Here is a 19,562-nt window from a genome sequence, read left to right on the forward strand (position 1 = left end):
TTAAATATTTATTTAATTAGATTTCTTGTTCACCTGCCACCACAAGCTCCCAGGGCAGGTTACAACAGTATTACCTTTCCAAAAGAAGCGGAGAGTCCTTTACAAAATGTGAAAACCACCCCCAACCATAGAACCAAGATGTTCTAAAATCACACAGTGGTATCAAATCACTACACCAAGTCAGTTTTTATTTATAAATAATCTGCCACCTGTGAGGTTTTTTGTTGTTGATTTTGGCTCCAAGTGAAAATACGCAATTTATCTAATGTTTCCATACTGTAGCTCTCTTGATGTATTGTTGGGGAGAAGATATTTTAACAAAAAATTCTTCGTTGCTTATTAAAAATCACATTTCTAAGTGGCTTACAGAGAGGGCCCTTGATAAGAGTTTGTGTAGTCTGTGCCCATCCTTTGGGAGGCCTTTACGGTGAAAGCATGCATATGGCTAAACTTACAGCAGTTACTGCTGCAAGTTTGTGTTTTTTGCCTACCTTTCGTGACATTTAATAGCCCTCTTCATGCTTTGCCCAGGGGTAGAGGGCAAGTATGTTGAAAGGGGTGGCCAGGCTGTATGTTGTGGATCCATTAAATAACCTACCATAAAACGAGTAGTAATATATAGCATAATACTGTACCAAATTGATGAGGTTCAGCATTATTCCAATCCTGTGCGTAGTTTTCCCGGAGTAGACTCCATTGAACTGGCTGGTGTTTATTTCTGACAGCATAGCTTCACTTTGAAAGCTTATTTGTCTTCAAAGTTTTTTAAAGATGTTTTGTTTTAATGTATTTTAAAGTCTGTTTTTATTATGTTTTAAAGTGTTTTTAGTGCTTTTGTTTGCCGCCTTGGGCTCCTCCTGGGAGGGCGGGCAGGATATATATTAAATAATAAATAAAATAATAAATAAATAAATAACCTTCAACAAAAGATCTTCAGCCAGCTGAAATGGAAGCTTTGGCTTTTAATCAGAAATGAAAACAATCTTGCAAAGTATTGCTATCATTTCAGTTGTTAGCATGAGATGGAAGTTCGTCAAAGGAAAGGAAGGACGTATTGAGCTTGTTTGCTTTCTTCATTCACTGACTTCCTCTGTCGCAAACATAATTTAAAGCCAAATTATCATCTCATTCGCTTGCCAGACTACTGTGGCAGATCACATAATTGAACCTGCTCTGCAAAAAGTCTAGGTGCTGTTTCCTCCCTCATTCCCTGTCCACTGCATCGCCGTGATGGTGTGGATGTTTACCATCCTTCTGGCTACTGTGAGGTTCTTTGGTTCCTTTTTAGGACCCAAGAAGAGATTACAAAGGACACATAGTTGTTGGTGGCCCATGCGTTTCCTCATTAACTTTCCTCTTTCAACAAGCCTTTTAAGTTGAGACCTATCCCAGTCTGCATCTGTGTCAGAATTGTTTAATATGTTTTTAATAATGTTTTTAACCCCTTTTAAGGTTGTTTTTTAATTGTTTTTAATGCTGTGTTGTATTAATGTATTTTAAGATCTGTTTTTATGAAATTGTTTTTGGTGCTTTCTTTGCCGCCCTGGGCTCCTGCTGGGAGGAAGGGCGGGATACAAAATAAATAAATAAATAAATAAAATAATGGTGTGTGTGTATGAATGATGTGATCATTCATTATTTCTCCTCCTGTTTTATGCAACAGACAGTGAATTCAAGCACCTGTAGGGAAATGGTGAAAACTACGATGTCATGTCATTCATTTCTTTTGCTAGACATTACCCAAGAGATGGATAAGCTAGATGTTGTCAGCTGCAGCCATGTATTCCCATAACATACAGTTAGATCCTAATTCATAAATTGTCAAAGATTTTTCTGCATTTCTAAACTCTCAGTGTCATGGGTATAACATGGATTGAGGCTTGGCTTCCTTTGCTGAATGAATTTGAAGTTATGTGGTCTTTATGCAAAAAAGGATAAACCTCCAGCCAAGCTGGCTAACGTGATTTACAAATAAAATTGATTTTTCTTTCATCATAACACATTGATTTATTGCATTACAAATTTCTGCACCAGTGAACAGATCCTGGGGCATTTAGCTTTTGCCAATAAGACCGTCAGATCACCTGCTGGGAAAATTCCAAAAGAGCCCTAACAAATAATATAGATTTTGTTGTTACATGCCTTCAAGTTCCAGGCTTGGTTGACGACTGTCAACTATTGGGTTAAAATATCCTCCAATACTTCTCCGGGTCTTTTATCCGTATATTGGGATGACAATTGGCCTTCTACTTGGAATAAAAAATTGGAAACAAAATTGTTGAGAATGGGTCTTTCTAAAGATTATTTATCTACTCAATCGCCAAGTGATGCACTAAATATAATTCGTACCCGTTTCAAGGATATCGATTTCCAAACTTCAACCAGCATGGCCTTGAAAATATGTTCCCCTCTGTATTTGAATTTAAACTTTGCACCTGGTAAGATCGCTTCTTACTTAGATATGTTAACAATTCCTAAGCTACGTGTAGCATTCTCTAAAGCTAGGTTCAACTCCTTAGACTCTGCGGTTCTTGAAGGAAGGTTTAGAGGGATTCCATATGAACATCGTATTTGTCCTTGCTGGGTTGGTACCATTGAAACCCTCCATCATTGTTTCCTTTCCTGTCCTTTATACTCCCAGATTCGTAATAAGTTTCTTAATCCTATAATGGCGAATGTACATCATAAATCCTCTGATGCTATAATTGCTTATCTTCTTGCTGGTTTAGATAAAGAAATTACTATTCAAGTTGCCAAGTTTGTATATGTGGCCCGGCAGAAACGTGCTTCCCATTTATTGTAGTTATTGTAGTCAAACAGAGCTGTGTTATTGCATTTGTACTATGTCATAAGTTTTTATTGTTGACTGTAATCCACTTGTTTTCTCTCTTTTCAAATATGGGTCTATGACCACAAATAAATAAACTAAACCTTCAAGTTGATTACAACTTATGGTGACCCTATAAATATTTTTGGATATATTCATAGGGTTTTCATGGTAAGAGGTATTTAGAGGTGGTGTACCATTGCCTTCCTCTAAGCCTATGGCAGCCGGTATTCCCAGGCAGTCTCCCATCCAAGTACTAACCAGGCCTGACCCTGCTTAGCTTTTAAGATCAAACAATTAATGGAATAATAATACAATTTATAGGGTTGCTGCAAGAATTACAAGATAATGCATGTGAACCCCTTTGAATAGGCAGGGATCAGCAACCTTTTGGGGCCTCCATATTTCAAAACTGAGAAACTGTCATGGACAAATTTCTACCCTCTGCCCTTGCCCTCACCATTCCTAGGCAACATCCCCCCCCAAAGAAACCTGAGGTCCAGACAATAGAACTCATTCTTCTCCCTCCCCCAGAATCACTCCTCAAAAACACAAAATCACCCACCCACAAAATTAAAATAGGTCACAATCCTCAGTGCTCCCTCCCAGACGTCCCAACACTCCCCTCCTGCTCCTTAGGCACTTCAACCCACGCCACGTCACCCCACTTTTTTTCTTTTTAAAAAACAGGCAGCTTGGCTGAGTACAAGCCAAGTACAGGCGGGCCCCACTTTACAGCACTTCGCCTATCAGCGTTCCGCTGATGCAACGGCTTTCAATTAGGGAAAGTCCCCGCTTTAAGGCACTTGTTCCACTTTTATGGCGGTTTTTGTTTGTCGGCGCGCCATTATCTTCAGCGGGTTCCACGTTTCAGCGGTTTCCACTTTTGGGCAGCAGTCCGGGACAGAACTTGCCGTATAAGCGGGGCCCACCTGTACCAGCTACCCCTCCTTCCATTCTAACATTTCCTTTCTAAGAAAGCCTCTGTGGGCCCCAGAGGCATTCTGAGGAGCAGAAAGCAAGATGGCTGAGTGGCTGTAAGTTTGCCTCCCAAAGGTAAAATAAGAAATTCACCTCCCTCCAAATACTCCAAAAAAATCAGAAGGGGATAAAAGGCCTGGGTGTGTGTGCAATGGGATACTTTGGGGGCTCCAGAAAGCCCAGAGGCATCATGTTGGCACCCCCCACTCACCAGCATTATAAAATGTAAAGTATTATTATGTTCAGCCAAGGTTCCGCTCTGGTTTCTCACTACTTTCCTCTGTTGTGGCAACTTGAGTTTGGGATGCCCTCCACAAACATATCTGCCTAGCGCCAAATGCTTAGCATTTGCGTAAATGCAAGCCTTGGGTAGAATTTAACTTCAGATCGTTTTATAATAAAATGCTTCTAATTTTGCTGCTTTCCATACCTGGGGTGCTTCCGTGAAGAAGACCCTCCCTCATATCTCCATGTAGCGTATAGCTCCAAAAGGAGGACCGTGGAGGAGAGCCTTCCCGGCAGATCTTAATGCTGAGGCCGGACTGGGGGGAGGAGGGGGAGAGAAGGAGAGACTCCTTTGAGTTCCTAGGTTCCAGTGGTGGCTGGTTACTCCATGTCAGTGGGGCAGTTGAATCTGCTCAGGATTTCAGTCCATATGTCCAAGGAGCTGCTCAAGGTGCTGAAAAGCTGGAGTGGATTCCACTGCCCCACAGACTTGGAGCAACCAGCCACCACTGGTAGCTTGAGAACACACACAAAGTGAATGTTGCATTATTGGTACCCCTAAAAATATTTCTATGTTGTCCCATGTGATTGCTTTTGGATTGTTTCTGCAGAGTATATTACACTACCATCTTCCAGGAGGAATGCAGCTTGATGTCAGTGGGAGCCATCACGGCTTAGCCAGGAACAGATCTTGCTCCTATCCCATGTTCAGGCTGGTACATTTCTTTGTATATGCTCTAAGGCTGACACCCATTCTAGTCAGACCCAAGGGCTTGGCATTGCTTAGAAGTTTACCTTTTTGTCATGCAGGTCACCTGGCAGCATTTCCCATCCACACCTTGTACAGTTGCACTAACAATCCAAGTGTGTTGATTTATGCCTCAGGTTATATCACATGTTTGAAATCTGGTTTGCCGTGGTCAACATTAATCATTTTTTTCCTTGCAAGATATGTTTTTTACTAGAGGAGCTGCCAAAGGTAACTAAAATAACAACTGCGCTCCTCCCTAACTGATTCTCAGAGCCACCTGTTCCCATTATGCACTTTTCTGAGATACATAAATGAGTCTCCCATGTTGGAAGAGTTCCTATCATTGATAACTGCGAGAAGGATGATGGGTTTTCAGCAGTTCTTCCATGTAAAAATTAGCTGCCAGGTACAATACAGATTATTTGCTCTTTAATGGAAAGGTCAAGACTGAATGAGTCTTGAGATCAAAGTTTTCCTTATCTGGATAACATTTTGTGGGCACCTGGTGACTCACCAAAGCCCAGCCCTCTGCATTTTAAGACTCCTTTGAGGGAGCACTTTTGTGTCTAGTGTTAAAAGACTGCTTAAGATGGTCACAGTTGTTAAACGTATCCACTTTTTTTAAATGGACTTTTAGCATACAGAAGTCCTATTAGACATTGAGGGGCTTGCTTCTGAGTAAGCATGCATAGGATTGTACTGCTAATCTTTTCCTTTGTTTTTCCTCCCCTGAATCTTGTTAGGTATCTTGAGTGCTTGGGCTACAGCTGGCCAGAAATGCATATCAATCAAAAGGGGTGGATAGATGTTGTATTGTCTGTATGGACATTTTGTGTTTCTGTGTTGAATTGTGCATCCAAGATAATAAATCTGAAGAAATTCCTAGTCCCGTATATGATGTTACCCAATCCCTAAGATCCTTAGGAGGGGCCCTGCTTCTGTTACTACCCAGTGATGATGGGGATAACATCTGGCTGAGGACAGATCCTTTTGCATCATGGGGGTGAATCTGTGCAGTGTATTTTCTGGTGATGTCCATCTATCAGGCTGTGTCATTGTGCACTTTAAAGTGTGGGTGGCAATGTGCTTACTTACTTACTTATTTCATCCAGTTTCCTCATCCCTATTTAGTTTAAACGCTGACTAGGCCTTTGCTTATGGCTGCACATTCTGTGATTATTATTGTTATTATGATGATTATTCATATTTTGTATGCTCCAATCAGGGTTTTGTTTTAACCAAGAAGGGATTTAGAAATGCCATACTCAATAAGACGAGTTACAGCAAGGCAGTGATATTGTCTGTGCCTTCCTTGTTTTCGCTTTACTGAAGCATGAGATTATCATATGTCAGCTGTACCGAAGCCTGAGGTTCTTGTATGTCTGCTGGAAGATTGGGTCCTATTTTTTTAAAAGTCCAAAGTTACGTGTTGACAAGGCTGGAACTTCAGTATTTCCTGCCCCTTTGATATCTTCACCGTCTTTTCTTTTTCCACCTCTTATGAGACGAAAGGATGAAGTCCTGCTTGCTACCTCAGGTAGGATTGGGGACTGAACAAAGAACCTGTGGGATGAGAGTTGCAGCAACTAGCTGTGCCCTATCTAGCAGCTTCACATGTACAGGCATGAGGTAGTTGACACCAAAACAATGCTATGCAGGGCTGTGATCTTTATGAGCATTTATTTATATATTTATTTATTGCATTTATATCCCACCTTTTCTCCAAAGAACTCAAGGTGGCATACATGATTCTTCCCCTCCTCATCTAATCCCATAACAACCCTATGAGGGTAGGTTAGGCTGAGAGGCAGTGACTGGCCCAAGTCACGCACTGAGCTTTATGGCTGAGTGGGAGTTCGAACCCTGGTCTCCCAGGTCCTAGACCAACACTGTAACCACTACACCACTTGCTTGAGACTGGCCTGGCAATACACATCCATTATTTCAAGCCACGGCTTTTCTGTACAGTTCTCAGAGTGAGGGGGTAGAATTCTGGGTCCTACCACTTCAGTCTTCAGCTATTTCACTGGGATACGTCTGTGCATAAAAAAGCCGCATCTGTGAGCTTGATTAGCAAATCCAGGAGAAGGCTGTGGCCAATTTCTTTCTTGGTGTAATGGAAATATATTTGGAAGACAATTGTAATATCTAGGAGTTTAGTAAGTGTCCTACAATTTCTCCTTTCCTTCCCAGGTTTCTTTTTGGGCCTGAGTTCTTCAAACTGTTTCTTTTCTTTGTATTTTTTGAGGTTAGCACTTTTGGTTGGCTGTTCATTTGAGGAATGTTATGACTGCACAAGATGGTGCAGCTTGGGAATCTTAGCATTTATCCTTGGCAGGGTCCCAATGTTAGCCACTAGTTAAGGGAGTGCAGGATGGTATAGAGTTAGTTATGCTAGCTGCTGGCCAAATGCTGGGGCTAATCCTGAAAATGCACAAGGAGGTATAAACATGATCAAGGCTGTAGGAGTACAACAACAAAACAAAACAAAAAACACAGGTGTAATTGATGAAGAGATAATAGTATATAAGTCCCTGGAGTGTTCCCAAGGCTGAAGTTCAAAGTAGACCGAGACCCAGGAAAGGTGCTGTGTACCAGCCACTGGAGTCTGTCCATTGTTGTACTGAGGGAGTTGCCAGTGACTGAAGAGGCATGATAAGCATTGCTTTCTCTCGAAGTATCTAGCTAAAATGCATATCTTTAGGTTTCACCCAATTACTGTGTGTTCATTGTCTCAGATCCTTTTTTTAAAAATTGATTGCCTCTTGGCAATATAACTAGGTATGCTAGTTCATACTGTGCAGGGATTTATTTCATTTGATTGTGTTGGGGAGCATTAACAATGTAGCTCCCCATTAGTTTTCTACAGTGATGCAGTCCAGAATTGTTATATCATCTCACCTCGTTTCCTCATCCTGTACAACGTGTAAACTGATTTGTTAGTTCTCAGCTTAGTTTCCCAACTAAGTTTCTTCTTCTCCTCCTCCTCATTCTCATTATTTGAGTTCAGTTATTTGCATAAATCTACAGGCATCAGTTAATGTTACTTAGCAAGCTCAGAATTGGTGGCGGCTTTAACCTTCAGAGGTTAATGGCAGTTGTTTTTGCCTTCGGCTTTGAGTCAAAAGAGTCACAACATGTGTGGGAAACTAAACTTTGCGAATCCTGAATGAGGAAAGAGCCACAAAAGAATATGGTTTGCTCTGAATCTATTTACTCAGATACAAGCAACAGCATAATTGTCTCCTTAATGGTGACTTTGTTCTGAGTTGCCTTGTGAATTCTGCCAGATTGGTTCTGGTTTTATCCAAACCAGATAGCATAATGTTTATATTAACTCAATTTCTCTCTCTTTCTCTTTCCTCCCTGCTCCAGAAGCCAAGTTTGTTTGATCTGGGTACTAGAACTTCTTCAACAATCATGAGACTTTCCACCACCATCATTCTTTATGAGCATTTGAAAATCCATGAGTTAACTAATCCGTCATTTACATAATTTTTTTAATACAGCCTGAATTGTATCCAGCCTTAGCCTTATGACAGTGTTGTAAAGAAGGGCGCCATTATACCTAACGGACAATAGTGCCTGAGTAATCATGACTTGCCTAAGGCTATATAATAGGGGCCAATTTTCATGACACAATTCCTACATGGAAGACTCTTCCATATGGAAAAGAATATGAAACCTGTATGTAAACATGCATTGATCCTGCATGCAGTTTTTTTCTATAGTGTGGATGCACTAAATTAGATGTGGCTTCTTGCTCTGTTTGTATATATCCCTGGCTTGGTTCATACATAACATTAAATCCTGGTTTATTTTCCATTAACCCAGTTGAATGTTGCATTCTATTGATATTAATTGTTGTCAATAAGCATTGTTTAGAGCCTAGGTCAGCCTTTCCCAACTAGCGGGCCACCAGATGTTGTTGGACCACAATTTCCATCTTTCCTGACCATTGGCAATGCTGGCTGAGGCTGATGGGAGTTGTGGTCCAACAATACCTGGTGGCCCACTAGTTGGGAAAGGCTGGCCTAGGTTGTAAGTGGGTCATTCCATGGTGTCTTAAATATGTGTAACTTGGGGGGGGAGGGCTAGATCATACTTAAACATTTAAATATGTAATCTTCCTGCATAGGCTGAAACCTCTACCTGTAGCATAATTAGGCTGTCAAAAAGATCAGGCCAAGGAAGTCTTATGCTTCTTTTAGAACACTGTTCTTCAGCCTTGGGTCCCCAGATGTTATTGGACTACAAGTCCCATCATCCCTGGCCACAGACTAAGCTGGCTGGGGTTGATTGGAGTTGCAGTCGGACAACATCTGCACAGTGTTCTAGAAAATGCTCAGTTTTGAGTTCTGATGCATCTCCAGATGAAGGGACTTCTCTGGCAGGGAGGGAACCACCAAAAACCTCTCTCTACATGTCCTTATTGAAGTGGGCAGATAGAATTATTAAGATATCACTCGTGGTCACTCTCATGTGGATCCATAAGCTAATGTGTTTTTTAGAGGCTAAGGGTCAGACAATATATGTTCTTCATGCTTTTTAAAAAGTATTCTTAAGCTGGCCATGTTAATTTTGAAGAAAAAGCAGCTGGGTGGGGCCCCTATCTGGGACATGCATCAGCTCTGGATCGGGGCTCCATGACAGTTTACAGCCACTCATTACCCACCTTGTTTTCCCCTGAACATGCTGTTTCTTGCAAACAACTACTTTGGGGGGCATGGTTTTTGGTGGGAAATGGGATTGGGAAGACAGCCCCAAATGGCTGCTTTTTCTACAAAGTAAAATGTAAGCATTTCTTTTTTTTAAAAAGTGTGAATTAAAGTGTGTAGTTTGCCTTGAATATTAAGAGTTGTGAATGAGTTGCCATTGTCCTCATTAGTAGGCCCAGGAAAGCCACTAACTTTAAGCCACGGCTTTCCTCTTCACATGGGGTGTAATAATACTGCCTTGTAAGAATTACTGAGGTAGTGTATGCAAAGCACTTGGTTGGGAAAGGCTGGTTTAGATGCTCCCTTTTAATATTGTTCCAATTCCAGAATTGACAGTTTGCTGCACGGTGTATGCAGGAGCAATAGCTGCCACATTGTTATGTAAATGACAAAGAGCAGCTCTTAGAAAAACGCTAACTAATTACTACTAATTTAGGGATGGCTGAATGTACAATATTGAGTCTCTGGCAAGTGGGTGCTGCAGTGCTTTTTGAATTTCCGGAAAAGCTGGCTGCCTTGTAGTTTACCCACCTCATTTTTGCAGGGTCCACCCTGGATCAGTAAATCTTTGTGATTAAGAGTGACAGCTGGCCTTTATCCTTCCGGAGTATGAGGGACTGGTAGGCGATTGAATTCAGGAATCGAGGGTGGAGTAATGTTTATATGGAGTCTAGAGCTGGAAGGCTTTTCAAATTGCTATAAACATCTGACATCCATCACTGAAGAAATTAGAAAGGTTTTCCCTGTTCAGTGGCTCCACATTATATGCGGTAGATATAGAATAAGAGTTGGTGGGAGAGGAAGAGGAAGGATTCTGGCAGGCTTGTTTTCATTTGGAGAGATGAGCATTTGTGTTTAAAATAAATGGAAAACAAAACAAATTATTCATTTAATTTGTTTAGTTATGAAAATGAATGGGGGTTCAAGCAAATGAATTCTGAATAAAAGCATGGTTTGTGTTTAATGTGTTTATTTTTCAGACATTTCTATCTGGATGAAAAAATAAAATAGCCTGTGGAGGTCACAGATAGGTTTCAGGGGTGGGTGGGAAGAGGAAACACAGCAATTATAAAATGGGCACTGTAAAATGGGAATTCTATGTTCTGTGTACCTGAAATTTGGTAGAATGCCTGAAAGTGTTGCGCTATTTAGATGGAAGGCATAGAAGTTGCAGGCAGCAGAAGATTGGCGGGGGTTGTGGTGGTCTCAAATTATTGTTATTTTCATTATTATTATTTGAAAATAGTGGGGGAAATGATACATGCAATTCATCGTATGGAAAACAAAATGAATGAGACTTTTCCAATGTACCCACTTGCACTCTTAGTTTGTATAAATGTAAGACAACAGTTTGTACAACTTTACATTCAGATAGGGCTGTCAGGGTACTGCAGGATGTGATGTGGCATGCCTATTAGGTGGGGCCCTTTGTTGACAGAAGTGAACTGTTTTCTGTAGGGTGCCCCTGTCCCCAATTTCAGTGCAGCCCAAGTCTCTTCTTTGCCTAATAGCACTAATATAAAGAATGCATACTATATAGTTAAAGCTATCAATGATCATTACTGTTCTTTGTTGCTCTCTTGTCCTCCTCTTCTTTGAGGAATTCAGTGCAGTGTGTTGGCCTCATAACTCTGTGAGGAAGGTGAGATGGTGAGACTTGTCCAGGGTCACCTGGCAAGCTTTGTAACCAAGTGTGAGTAAAGGCTTGTTTACAATATTGAGTTTCACCATACCTGGTGGGTATTGTCCTTGGGAGAGGGACCATCTACTTAGTTTGGGGCTGAACGGTGCTGCTATGGCAAATAGGTCATCACAGGTACAGACTACAATACAGCATGCCACTGCAAGTGACTTTAAGGTGGGTTGGCTGATAGTTTGCTAGGGCACCGTTTGTGCTCTGGTATATTGTGCATCCCGCATAGAAAGAAAACACTGTAGAGATGCATGAATGTGCCCTGATTTGGCCAACCTGCAGTGTGACTAAAACCTGGGGGCAATTATCCTGTTTCTGATTTCTCCTCTTTGAAGGGGAGCAAATGACCCTGTTAACACATAATAAGGCCCCAAATTAATTGGCCCTCATAGTGATTGCATTGAGATCCAATTTGTCTGTCATTGTGTCATGTTGCTTCTCCTTATGTTGCTTTTCAGTGTTGTCCTTGGTACAAAATATCATACACTGAGGTAAACTGATTTTCTTCCACTTTCATGGATGCTATATGTTTGCACATCTGCATGTGCAGTTTCTCAGGGTGCCACATAGGTTTATGCAAACTCGCTTCTGATAGCTTGATAAAAGTGCATAATTGTCCATTTCTCTTTAATTAATTAATTGATTAATTAATTAAATTAATAAAAAAGGGGTGGCAGAACAAAATCTTGTTACCAGAGTGTGATTGAGCAAACATTGATCAGCTCTGAAAACAGCAATTTTGGCACAGGATAATCCACACAGGGTTCACCTCTGATTTAGCAGTAGTCAAAGGTTTGGGTTGGTCAAAGATGAAGTTGAGCCAGTGCTGCTTTAGCAGTAACCACTAAAGTAAGCAGGCCTTGATGCTTAAGGTGTTTGAAAAGAAAGTGCTGGAGCTTGACTCAAAAAAACCTAATGGGACCTAGACAAAGCTTCATGAAGTGGCCAATGGATAGGGCTTCTGGAGTAGATCTTGCTCACCTTGGAAGACCTGCTCTGCTGTTTGGATTGGTTAGAACTTTAAAGCTTTGGAGAAGTCCAAATGTGCATGAATTACTACCCTAGGGCTTATACCAGGCATAGAGATTTTTTTAATTGTTCTTGTTTAGTGCTTTGTGTCTTTAAAATGGTAACAAGCGAGCCTGACGCAATGGAAAAATAAAATGCCAAACCGGGGTTGCTAGCATATTTACCTGTGTCTGCAGCTGCTGCTCATTAAACTGATCAACATCTTGCTGTTTATTAACATCTAGTCAGAATGCATAAGCTACTACTGTGTGCAAAACTGATTCTTTTTGTAAATTGTACATGTTTTGTAACAACTGTGCATGAACAACTTGTTTGATTTTTGGAACTTTGATCTGTGATATGTTGACTGTGCCTGTGTTTCTGAAACCCTGTTTGTTACCATTCTCTAAATTTAGAGTTACTAAACTCTTTTTTTTTTAGTGTCGTCCTCCTCCTGAGCTTCAGCTTCTGCATATGGCCCATTTCTCCCATGGGAATAGAAACCTACCATTTTGCCGTACAATGTTCTTTGCTCACCCAGCTGAGTTCAGCTCAGGTTGCTTTATTCCTCTCCATATGTCTACTTTCACAAGAGGTACTTAACAACAACTCTTCTCCTCATGTATTTCTTGTGATCAACACTTTACCAAGCTACATTTGTATGTCAACAACCATATTTCTGCACTTTTGAACAGTGAAATATCTTCCATTTTCTAATGTTGGAGAACCCTCCACCCGAAAAGAGGAAAGTCTGGGGTGCTACTCTTTACCTAATATGATAGACAGCACTGTTTTATGTTACTGCCCCTTTTTCTGCTCTTTTCGATGTGGCAGCCATTTTGTGTTATGCCACGTTCTTCAGCAGCCATTTTATGTTATGCCACATAACCCACAGTAGTCATTGTTTGATTGGTGCTCACAGCACTTTCTCAAAATTCCAGAAGTGCCCACTGACCCAGAAAAGGGCCTGGTTATTAAGATCAGTACTCAAGGCTGGACTATAGTGGCCCCACTTTTTAAGGTAACGAGTGTCCATCAGAGTTAGGGCCTCTGGTGGTGGTGCCCCATATCCTGGTACTAAATTTGATGTTTTAGGAATCAGGTATAAATGCTTATGTTTCCTCAACTTTTTCATGGTTTTTAGATTGGCTTCTAGCTTCACTTGAATGTATAGGTCCTATTAATAATGGTTGCTTTCACTGGTTTTTATTTCATTCGATGAAATCTGAAGTTTGCCATTATGTGGGTGGATTTCACCTTTACAATATTACTGCCTCATCCAAAGATAACAGTATGAGTGCGAGCAAGACAAGTTGCTTTCCGGACCTATGGCTTAAATCCTCAATGTTAAATGTCTTTTCTCATATATAAATGTTATTATTTGAAATGATACACTGTGATTCATTGAAATTTGTCAAACAAGGCACACACTTCCTCTACAGCTCATGAAAAGCCATACAACCACTTTGGCAAAAACCAGAAGCAGAATTGAAATTGATATTTTTGGCTCGCGTGGGAAGACCCAAGAAAGCCAAAAGCCAAAAAGAAACTTAGCAGGAAGAGACCCAAACACAACAAAACTAATGAGGTCTGATCTCTTTTTTAAAAAAAACCTGCTTCTTTGTTTGAGAGAGTCATGTCTACCTAAATTCCTGAAGTAGCAAATACATAGCCTCTGCCTCTGTCTATAGTAGACTTCCATATGCCTGTAGACTGGATCCGACTCAGCAGTCAACCGTATGGAGTCACCCTAGCCCCTTGGATATTTCAGCTATTCACTTCAAAGTCTTTGTTGCAACATGAATGCCTCAGATAGGGGATAACTGGTATCCAACTGCTATGTCTTTTGCTTAGGACCATAAGGTAATATGTGATCTTCTGTTTACCAGTAGGTGAGGACTGGATCTTGTACCCCTTCTGAACCGTGTTTCATTCCATATTTAGATTTGATTTGATTTGTTTTTAGCAGACCCAGTTCCAGAGTACTTACCTTTCAAACCCCTCTCATTTGACAGAAAAAGAGCTGCCCAGCTCTACTTGCTGTCCCTTTATCTGTCTGCTTCTCTTGTCAGCAGATGGCAAATTCTATGCTTTATATACTTCAATATCAGAACTGCTAACTTAAATAAAAGGAGGAAGAAGTTGCGGTTGAAGTCTGCAGTACCAGGCATTGGGTAGGTTAGCCCCTTTGCAGTAAATGCTTTGGACATTTGTGTGGTAGGATGCCGTAGATTATGTTGGGGACAATAACCTCTTAAGTTCTGAAAAATCACAAGATTTAATCCAGCCGGTGACATATTTTAAAGCATATACTTTCATCAAGGCAACAACATTAGTTAGTTCTTAAGGTTTTTTTCCCCCAGCTCCCAAGTTATCAGAAGCTTCTTGTCCTCTCTCTCTTTTTTTTTCCTGCTAGTTTGATGTTGTTCCCATCTCTTTTCTTCTCTTTTTACATTGGACCACCTATTTAACAACCCATGTATAAATGTTCACGGTTGTATATATACAAACTGAACGGTATGCATTCTTTGAAGTAACAAATACAACATTTCTTTGCTTTTACACACTCAATAGTGAAAAAATGTTAGATTCTGTAAATGAAATGGACTAAGCAGTCTGGAGGTGTTCCACAGTCATATCTTCTCAATCTTGAATCGGACTACATATTCTGAGTCATGACATCTTTGTGCTGCTTCTATCTGTGCGGGAAGGTTTTGAGCCTCTTCTAGCCCTCACTTAACTTCAGTTGGCTACTAGTTCCAATAGATGATGTGTCCCTAATTAGTTCAAGTCCCGAGGATTATACATAATCCTTGGGATTTAAAGCAGTCGAGAGATAGACATGTAGAATCTTCTGGCTTGCAAGAGGACAGAACTTCAGATGCTGAGGAAATCAGTAGTCAAGCCAGTTTTGCTATGATGGGAGACAAAGGTTAGGCTGAGCCCTCTGGTAGATTTCATTAAGATGCAACTATTATGAAGGGGGATATGTATGCTTTTAGGGAGCCCTAACCCAAGTATAAAAATGACAGAAAGGAAGGTGGGGGAGGAGGTAGGGAAGAGGAGCCAAAATGACTAGGATTGGAACAATTTAGCCTGGAACAGATCCCATGAAGACAGAACACTGAGGACTTAAGAAGTGAGAAACTCTTACAGATTTGGTCTACTGCGGAGGGGTTTTCCTATGGTGGAGAATGATCTAGAACAGGTGTGAGGAACCTTTGGTGCTCCAGATGTTGCAGAACTACAACTCACGTCAGCCCTAGCAAACATGGCCAGTGACCAGGGATGAGGGAATTGTAATTCAGCAGCATCTGGAGGGCCAAAGTTTCCCTATACCTGATCTACAGCTATGGAAGGAAATCTAAGTTTGTGTATAGATCTAAGTTTCCTGTCATAGAGTGAAAAGTCTACAGTGTGCAGATGGAGTACCATGTGTAGACATTTGCTGGAGGGTTTTACTTTTAAGTAATGATAATAAGTGCTAATGTAACTACAGGTGGTGGCTGTGCCTCAGGGATGGAGCTTCTTCCATGGAAGTAGGTCAGATTAGAGTGTGCCTAGAGTGTCTTGATTTGGTCAGAGGTTAGGCAGAAGAGAGGCGTTCATATTTTCCAGAGGTCTCAACATTGGTATGCATAGCCAGCAAGAGTCTCTCACAGATTGATATAAATCAAGGCCAGCAAATACAAACTATAACTGTGCCCTTGGTGTCGTATAAGCCTCTGTATAATATACTACTTTAAGATAGCGTGGGGATTTCTAGATACAATGTACCCAGGGCACATGTAACAGGAAGGCATGGCTGAGCTTCCTGGTAACATTGTAGAATGTTGAATGAGCCTTGTATGTGGCATGTCTGGCACAGTTGATGTAGTCAGCAGCAAGAAGCCAATAGCAAAGATTAGGTAGAAGAATATCTGAGAGTCCTGGGAGAGTGTGGAGCTGCCACAGATACTGTTCGGCAACACTCAACTAAGCTTATAAATCAGGGATGGGGAAACTGTGTCCCTCCATATGTTGTTGGAGTGCAACTCCTGTCATCCCTGACCATTTGTTATGATGGCTGGGGCTGATGGGAGCTTGAGGCCAGCAACATCTGGAGGTCCATGAGTTCTCCAACTTTGCTTTGAGCCCTGGATGATTCTGTCTCTGTTTCGGGTGGAGCCATGCACTTCAACATTGCCATCTCAAGGAAAGGCTTTGCAAACAGAGGTGCCGGCCAAGTCCTCCAAAGTCAGGCTCAGAAAATAATTTCAAGAACACATTATGACCCACCTTAAAGAAGAGGTGAGTGGTAACAGCCCCTGAATTCTTTTCTAAACTGAAATTTGAATTGGAAAAGAATTGACGGCTTGGCCCCTGCAGAGTTTATCTCTCCACCCCCTAGCATTATACAAGCTAATGGAATTGCTTTGTCCCATGTGCTTGCACTGGGAGTAGGCAAACCGTGCAGGAATTAGATTGGAGAGGTTTTCCTAGTGCAGCCTTCTGTTAGTTGAGCCATGCTGGCTTTGTTCAGTATTCAGCCACACTAGCTATTTGAGTAATTCTTTCCTGTATTGATTTTGCCCTGCTGCTGTGGATGTCCTGGTTGATTAAGAGGAAGCACAAGAGATTGCTGTCCTGGGCAAATGGAGAAGGAAGTGGAGTCTCCTCGTCAAAACCACACCCACTTCGCTCTCTCTCTCTCTCTCCATCCTTCTTTTATCCTTTGGTGACGGGATTTACCCTTGCAATCTCGGGTTCCTTGTTTTGGTGGCACACAAGAGACTTTCAGTCTTTCAGAATCCCAAAGGCACAGACCTTGTTCTTGTTTTAAACCTGTCTTGCTTCCAGCCAATGTGTTTCTGCTAGGATAGGCTCTGTGATTTTATAGTAAATGCCTGCTTGTGGCTTGCTGGGCTTCACTTGTCCCATGACAAAGAGAGGAAGGAGAGAGCAAGTCAGACTGGAAAGGAAGCAGCAGAGGGTGGAACCTCCAGCATTTCCCTCTCTTACTCCTTTTCTTCACTTGCCTTCTTTTTATTTCTTATCTTGGCCTTCCCCAACTTGGTGCCCTCCACATGTATTGAACTACAACCACCTCTGTCTTAGCCAACACGGCCAGTGGTCAAAGATGATGGAAGTTGTCGTCCAAACATTTGCAATTGCAACCCCACTTACCTGGGAGTAAGCCCTTCTGAATTCAATAGGATGCCTGAGTAGATATTGTTAGAATTGTATTGTCATTTCTTCACCCAGATATTGTACGATGTCATAGTGGGCCTTGGCGGAAGAGATGTCATTTGTTTAGAGCTGCAATGTCATAGTGGGGCTGGGCAACCCTTAAAAAGCCAAGTATTAAGGAGGCATTGAGCCTGAAGTTGGTGAGTACCTCTTGTTAACTGTAGCCACTTCTTTCATTATCTGGATGCCATGAGCTTTTGAATCGCTCTTAGTTATTGCACTGGCTGAGTGGTTTGGGGCCTTTTGATTAAAGTATCGAGATGGCAGTTGCTTTTTATGTATTTAGCACTTTTCAATGCTTAGGTAGTCTGTGAGAATGTTAAAATATGGGAATACTACGTCGATACGATATCTAGAATTCAAGTCCACAAGATTCTTTTATGCTATGTTTAAATTTTACAAATATTAGAACATCTTATGTGGCATTTAACATCTCAAAATGTAAGATTTGTAAGGCCAGTGTATTTAAACATGGAAAATACCCTGCAACAATGAAGATTTTATGCATCTTTGGAAAGGAGCGCTGCCCCCCAAAATATTGCCAACAGTTTGCATAGGAATTGCTATGCAGTTCATTCATTCACTCTGTTTCTGGGATTCCAACTGCATGTTGAAAAGAGAGGGCACAGGGTTGTTGAGATAAGTGGGAGAAGCATATGATTTTCTTTCTGGTTAGCCAAGTTCAGAACTTAGGTCTGTTAATGACCCCATCTTCTGTGTTAGAGGCCTGGTTCTAAAAACATCCTAAACCAAACCATGGTTTAGCTCAGCACAGCAACAGAACAATCCAGGAGGAACAAAGCAGTCAAGATTTCTCTCTAGGAGCCTGCAAACTTGCACATTCACACTAAACCATGGTTTGGCTTCATGTGATGTGCATACCAGGCCAAATTAAGTTAATATTCTGATTGGTGTCGGCTGATTGATGTTGGGAGTGATTGTGATTAGAACTGGGGTGTGTGTGACTCCTAATAGAATTGGTTTCTATTCTGCTTTTCCTTGTAGCGAGCCTTTTGAAGATATAGAAAAGGCTGGAAAAGTCATATCATCCTACCATGTCGCATTGTAGCATAACACACCCATTGGCTAGAAACACAAGAAGCTGCCTTATACTGAGTCAGACCGTTGAGCCTTCTAGCTTACTATTGTCTGCAGCAGCCTTTCCCAGCCTGGTGCCCTCCAGGTGCATGGCTCGGGCTGATGAGAGTTGTAGTCTGAAACATCTGGAGGGCACCAGGTTGACAACAGCTCATGTATGCTAACTGGCAGCTTCTCTCCAGGGTCTCAGACAGTTATCTTTTTCAGCCCAAGCTGCAGATATCAGGAATTAAATTTGGGACCTTCTGCATGTAAAGCACTGAGCAACAACACTTCTCTGTTATAGCCAGTTTCTCAAGGCCTAGCTGTCAATACTTCTGGATCAGGAATAAGTCTTTGCCTGAGCAACTGCCAAATTCTCATCTTATCTGTTTAGCTACCCAAGGGCCCTTTGAAGTACATGTGTCGCGCAGCTTCCCCCCCACCCCCCACCCCGGTTCCCCAGCTTCTTTGGCTGCTGTTTCTTGATGAGCCTAGGTCTTTTCAAAAGGTCTGCTCCAAAGCAATCTCCTTAGCAATACTAACCATCTATTGCTGTTTATCAACAGCCATTGAACTGTGGGCCCATAGGTTGGGTGTATGTGTATATCATTTCAGTTCCCATAGCATCCACCCATAATGCCCCTCATCCTTCTGATAAGTTGAAGGTACAAGCTGTGACGTATTGCTGCAATTGCAACATGACTCTAGAATTCTCCCAACATGGTGGCCACCAAGATATTGTTAGACTGCAACTTCCATCACCTGCAGCAGGCAGCATGGGCAACAGCGAGGGATATAGTTATGTTCAGCAGTGCCTGGAGGACACCAGTTTGGAGGAGCCTGTCCTAGAGCAATGGCTGGGTTCCTTTGAAAGGGATAGAAGAAGAATTTGCACGCTCTCTCTAACCCAGCCTTTCCCAACCAGTGTGCCTCCAGATGTTGTTGGACCACAACTCCCATCAGCCTCAGCCAGCATTGCCAATGGTCAGGAGAGATGGGAATTGTGGTCCACCAACATCTGGAGGCACACTGGTTGGGAAAGGCTGCTCT

At 41.7% G+C, this 19,562-nt stretch overlaps 1 protein-coding gene across 21 annotated transcripts in view; it reads left to right on the top strand.

The window, feature by feature from the left end:
• Window positions 1–19,562, top strand: part of ST3GAL4 (ST3 beta-galactoside alpha-2,3-sialyltransferase 4) — a 215,895-nt gene that overhangs the window by 147,240 nt on the left and 49,093 nt on the right. For 16 of the 21 annotated variants that reach the window (XM_061592946.1, XM_061592934.1, XM_061592932.1 and 13 more), the window contains one exon: window positions 12,645–12,798. The exons of the other annotated variants lie outside the window; for them this stretch is intronic. In XM_061592946.1, coding sequence (XP_061448930.1) covers window positions 12,645–12,798 — 154 coding nt within the window. The remainder of the gene's footprint in view (window positions 1–12,644; window positions 12,799–19,562) is intronic. 21 annotated transcript variants of the gene reach the window in all.

Source organism: Rhineura floridana, chromosome 12 (genome assembly GCF_030035675.1).
Source record: "Rhineura floridana isolate rRhiFlo1 chromosome 12, rRhiFlo1.hap2, whole genome shotgun sequence".
NCBI classification, from domain to species: domain Eukaryota; kingdom Metazoa; phylum Chordata; class Lepidosauria; order Squamata; family Rhineuridae; genus Rhineura; species Rhineura floridana.